The sequence below is a fragment of the Limulus polyphemus genome, unplaced genomic scaffold (assembly GCF_000517525.1).
Source record: "Limulus polyphemus unplaced genomic scaffold, Limulus_polyphemus-2.1.2 Scaffold359, whole genome shotgun sequence".
NCBI lineage: Eukaryota > Metazoa > Arthropoda > Merostomata > Xiphosura > Limulidae > Limulus > Limulus polyphemus.
In genome coordinates this window covers 592,752-598,936 of record NW_013665969.1, presented here as the reverse complement: position 1 = coordinate 598,936, position 6,185 = coordinate 592,752, and the positions used below count along the sequence as shown (strand labels likewise).

The window sequence follows — 6,185 nt, the reverse complement described above, 5'->3', positions numbered from 1 at the left end:
TCATTCTAGAATGAAAGAGGTATAATTTATATTTATTTCCAAATTTTTTATGGTTATTATGAGATCTGTCAAATCTATCAAACCTGTACAGAGATTTTTTACTGAAAATAACAGAAAATATAGTTTTTTATTAAGAAACATTTAATAACTATCTGGACATTATAATGATTTCACATTTGAAATTTGAAACTTTTCTGAATCATAAAAGTATTTTTAATCCTAAAATGAAAATTACTTTGCATGATTCATAGGCAACATATAAAAAAGAAAAAAAAGGCATGAGACAAACTTTGCTTCACAAACCTTAAGACTTAATGAAAAAATTTGATATTTTGCATATGAGAGCATTGTAATGTTTACTGAAAATCTTCCAAATTTTGTTAACATACACTTACTAATTTAAAAGTTATAGCATGAAAACTATAATAAGCACAAAATGGTAACGAGGTCGGTCCCAAGGACTGACTCCATGCTGAAAGAGTTAAATTATAATAGTTTCAGAACATTTTATTCTAACCTGATATATTTTCTTGTGTTTTAAAATACACATTTGAAAAATACATGAATCTTTATTTGAAGATGTAATATAGTGAAAAAAATAATGTCTAGCAAAGCTATAGTTTGGAACTGCAAAAATAATTTTGATTGTTTATGATACATTTTCAAGTTCTATTGCTGTGTACTTATGGTTGGAGATGGCTTGAATGAGTATTGAAGAAAAACTTTAATATAAGTTTAACATAACAGCAAATGTACAACGTTTCGACAAGGTTTTGTCATCATGGAGTATAGTGTTATAAAGATGAGCCTTTTATATAGATGAGAGTGGAGATGCTGTAGAATTAGAATAATAAACATCCACTTAATGGTTGTGACACAGAATAAAAATTTGTTAAATTTAATTCTAACATTTGATTTCTCAAAATTTCATTTTCAAAGACAAAAATATATTGTTCCACATCAGTTTAAGCCTGCTAAAAAGATCTTCCTCTTAATATTTTTAGCAGTTGTGTTAGTAGGCTTTAATTCAGTTTTAGCAAAAAAATATTAAAGAATAGGTTTTATGCTTTAAAGATTGAAGGTTGCACATTATTCTCTATGGTAGAATTGCAGTTTTAGACTAACTTTTTATTTGTGTTGAAATTAGTTTGGTAATTAAAATGATTATTCTTGTAATATGCTTTTTTTTTCAAGCATATAAATATTAATTTATACTAATGGATGTATACTGAATATACCAAATGTATAGTTTGGAGTAAAATAGGATGGAATATACATTTTAATAGTATGTAATTTTCCAATTGTTGAATTAGTAATGTGAAGTATTATAATTTTTTGAATGTTCTCAGTGTATTAATTTTCTTTTCCAGAAAAACACATTCAGAAAGCAAGAAAAATACGACAACAAGAACGTGAAAATACAGTGGATTCTCAACCTAAAAAATTGTTGATTTCCCGTAATAGGTGAGATTCATATATAATGTCTAGTATTTATATCTTTCTTTTGTTAAATATGTTGTGATGAGGTATACTTCTAACAATTAAATGAACTACTCTTATAATTCCTGTATATCTAACCATTCATCATTCAGCTTATATATCAATTGTATGTTATGTATAGATATGGTGTTTGGACATGACTACATCTTCAGTAGTTTTTGTGTGTAGTAGCATTTTAAGAAATTAATAAAAAGTTGATCAAGGTTATTTGATGAACTTTTAACCTTGATTCATGAAGAGAATGCTTGTTGGAAAGAAAATGTATTTTGTAATATATTTTCATATCAAGATAGTTGTGTAAAGGTGTATTACTGAGAATAATGTTGGCAAATTAATTTGTTACTAATAATTCATGGTTTCTTATCAGATGAAGTGCAATTGAATTCTGTTTTATGTTTGTTACAGAAAGGCAAACCTTTTTTTTTTCTATTTTGACAAGCCATAAAACAGAATTCAATTGCTTTTTCTTGGAGATGTTTCATAATGTTGAAGCAGCACTGAATACTACATTATGTAGCCTCAATAACAAATTGTTTATTTATTTAGTTATTAAGCTCAACATTGTGTCTGACATCCAAGTTTGTTTCACAGAAAATTACTTGTCTTAACAAGTCTTTAGATCTTGCTTATGCTAGCCTAAAGTACTTTGTTCAAAGACATAAAACATTTTGGGCATACTGTATGCTTACAATAATTTGCAGTCTTTTACCTGTAGTTAGATGTGCAGAAAAAATATAATTGGCAATTGTGTAATAATATCTACCAGAAGAACTGTTTGAATTCTCCAATAGTAGTTACAGTTAATAAAAAATAATTAAGAGTAACAGACACACTATAAACTTTATATGAACACTGCCCAAGGTCATCAATTTGTTACCCTCACTGCTAGTGGTGTTTCAGGTCTTTTACCCAAGAACACCTGATTAAATTGGGCCTGCTTGGCGATATTATCAAGCACTGAGACAGAATTGTCAAGTTAAGCTTTAGATAACTAAAACACTTGTTAAACTATTTAAATTTAAAACTGTAAATAATCATAAGTTACAGAAACACATCTAAACATAATAAGTCTTATTTAAGATGAAGGTAGATGTCCATAAAATAATAGCATAACCTGTGTGAATATATGATTGTTAGAGTGTAGCCATTCTATTTCTAAGTGTCCCAATCCATCGTAGCATTTGAGTGTGACCTTACTAAAGAGGGGGGGAGGGTTAAAGAGAACAAACCAAAGATGACCAGTTTTTAAAAGTGGAAAGATAATTAAGATAATTTTGCAATGAACTAGAGGAAAGTTAGAGGTAGGTATAGTTTTAAATTGTGAGAAATGCTTGGACTTTTGTTGAAGTATGTAAAGTTAGGATGAAGTTATTGATATCTTATAGTGACTATGTTAATTATGTCATCTATATAAGAGTCAGTGATCACACTGTGGTAAAAGATTGACACAGGATAATGTATGTTAAGAGTTAAATAAAATGATAACTTTGAAAGGTGGAATAGTTCAGTTTGTGTTACACTATGTAAGACAAAGATAAATAAAGTTTTGCATAAGTCCTAGCTATTAGGTTAATTCATAAAATTAGTTTTTATAATATTCTTATTGAGGATTGTATGAAAAGTGCTAAAATTGTAAATGTAAAAATGCTGTGTGTGTAATTTGATGAATGAAAAATCTCTACACAAATGTTTGTATTATTAGCATTTGAGCTTCCTATAAAATCTTCCAAATTACAAAAGAATTCTAGCAAATCTAATGAGTTGTGATAGGTAAACATTATAGCATATCTTTTTAAGTGTTTTTATCTGCAAATAGGAAATTTATAACTTTAAAATTAAAACCCTTTGTAGTGTGTTTCATTTATATTTGTTGAATATTTTTCTACTAGATATGTTGAGTAGATATGCTTAGCTGTGCTATGGTTTATAGGAATTAATTCAATGTAAGACAGTGGTTGTGATGAAGTAATTAGTATAATCTATGCAAATTGTTAATTTACCTGCATTTGTTAAAAGATCTAATAATTGCATTCTTAAGTTTTTTTCACTGATTTTTGTAAGGGTTGGCTGGTATAAAGGTTGTTGAAATCAAATGTTTTGATAGATTTTGCTGTGAAAAGATTTTCACATTTATTTATGTTCTGTGGAATATTCAATAATTATGTATGAAGTAATACTTGTCCTTTCATTTGTAATGCTACAATGTTTCTTCAAATGTTCTTTGAGGTACTTAAGACCTTTACCTATTAAAATGGATAAATATTTTGTTGTGGCTTTTTTGGTTTCAGCAATGAACCTATATTTTTAATGTGAGCTGTGGAGCTTAGGAATCCAGAATAACTTGGGAATCACATTGTTGTTAACATTTGTATCAATTGGAAATTCTGTTAAATTTTGTTGTTGTTTGATAACATAGTTTAGATTGATTTTAACATAAATTAAACAGAATTACCTGAAGGTTGCAATGTTTGAAGATTGTAATCGAGTTCCTTACAAAGTGTAATAACTTAAAATTTTTTAAGAATATAAACAAATATTTTGGCTGCTTTATCTGCTGGTGTTATGACATATTTTTTGTGTAAATATTTTATAAATTCTCTAGTATTTGTGGGAAGGTATTAGGTGTAACTTTTTCTAAAAACTGATTCTGTAGTTGATTACTTTTACCAGTTTATTCTATTGTAAAAACTGATTAGGATTTATTTTTTATTCCAATTTTAAATTATAAATTTAAGTGACTGCATGAAAACATTTTTAGTACATATGTAGTTAATTTTTGAATACTTGCAAAATTTAGGTCTCTTATTCACCAAATGTTTGGAATATTCATTTGTAAAGTGTTAGGGTTTCTAGTAATGAAATGCTAAGTGGGTGTGCAAATATAAGGGAAATTAAGATAATCACAATCTGAGGAATGTTGTTCAATTGCTAATTACTGATGCTATCTTAAACCCTGCTATAATTAAAATTTAGTTTTCTGGCAGGATCTTGTAAGATGCAAGTTAATGTTACAGGTTGCAGGTAGTAATTGTTGTAGGGTCTTGTCCCAAATAATAATTCTAGATTGTAAGTTCTATGCTTTGTCAGTAAATGAAACGACAAAAAATGCAATATCTTTACTTTTTTTTAGATGTTTCAGGTTAACTTGGAAAGACTGCTGACATATAACACATTATAACTAATTTAAGTAGATTATCAAAACTTGTAGAATTTAAATTCTTTTGATTAAACTTCATGCAATGTAAAGTGAATGGAGACCTTTTGTTTTATATATTAGAAGTAATTCCTCTATTAAGCTTAATGGTATCTTATTCCTATTAGTTCTATGTTGTTTTTTTTACCACTACTATGGAGAATAGGTATTAACCCTTTAGAGACGAGTCACGGGTGAAAGGCCAAGTCATCTTGTTTGTTGACTCGCATTCAAACTTTTATTGAACTACTATTTCATGAATTTATGTCAGTAAGTTTGGTATCAAACTGTAGATTATAATTCAAATGTTAGTACTATACATTACTCAATTGCTTAGTTTAAAAGCAAATATTAAGAAAACACAGATGAACATCACTTTTTGTGTGTGTCACATGGTATGTTAAATGCAGCACTGGTTCATATTAGATGTTTGTGAAGTCAAAATACAAAGTCTGTAGTTTTATACAAATTAGAAACTCAAATTACTGGTATTGACAATCTAGAATATAAAATAAGAGCCTCTTATCTTTTCAGTTTACTAAAATATTGCTCATGTAATAAATCAAACACAGTGGCACCCCACCCACCTCTTTCCATTTTTGGAAATGCTCCCTTATATACACTTACTTCTATATATGACATGAATAACCAATCCGAAGCTCAGAATGTCTCCCTAGTGGATTTCTCAGCCATTTTAACAGGCTAGGTGCCATTTCTTTCTTTTAAACTAATATTTCGATGAGGTAGGCTGTGTCTTTATTCTGCTCAAAATTTCATATTTTTTAGACTAAAATACATCTTAGTTACTAAGCTCGATAAATTATAGTGGAATTCTATGGTATTAATATAGAAATTTATGATTTTTAAGTTATTCAAATGTATTTATAAAATCTAAAAAAAAATATTTTGTTTCATATCCTCCACGTGCATATTTTTTAAAGGATTAGCAACCGAGTACAAATGTTCGTAACTAGAAGAGATAATTGTTTGCTTTACTTTAGTTACTATTCTGTGTTTAAAGAAAAATAAGTTTAAGAACTTATTTCAAAATAGCAATAATCTTTATACATATGTATAATGTATAATAATTGAAATGTGACTGTATTTTACAAAATTTTAGTCTACCAAAACAAAGCTAAGACAAGGTATTTTGTACAGATCAAAGGTCAGTTTTATATTAATGGATATGGTAACATGAGAGCACATGTGCTGCATCATTGTGACTTCTGTATTGTTAGCCAGGCATGGCTGATAGGTCAATATAATAAAAATAATAAATATATATAAATGTATAATGTTATGAGATTTAAGCTATTTAGTCTAAACATTTATGTTTTCATGTTATAATTTGTGTTCATTCTAGAATGAAAGAGGCATAATTTATATTTATTTCCTAATTTTTTATGGTGGTTGCGAGATTGGTCAAATCTACCGAACCCATACAGAGATTCTTTACTGAAAATAATATAAAATATAAAGTGTTTTTCTTAAG

General features: G+C 27.8%; 1 protein-coding gene across 1 annotated transcript in view; it reads left to right on the top strand.

Moving 5' to 3' along the window:
* Positions 1 to 6,185, top strand: part of LOC111085382 (protein FAM219A-like) — a 44,802-nt gene that overhangs the window by 15,968 nt on the left and 22,649 nt on the right. Inside the window, exon 4 of the mRNA XM_022383674.1 lies at positions 1,371 to 1,464. Coding sequence (XP_022239382.1) covers positions 1,371 to 1,464 — 94 coding nt within the window. The remainder of the gene's footprint in view (positions 1 to 1,370; positions 1,465 to 6,185) is intronic.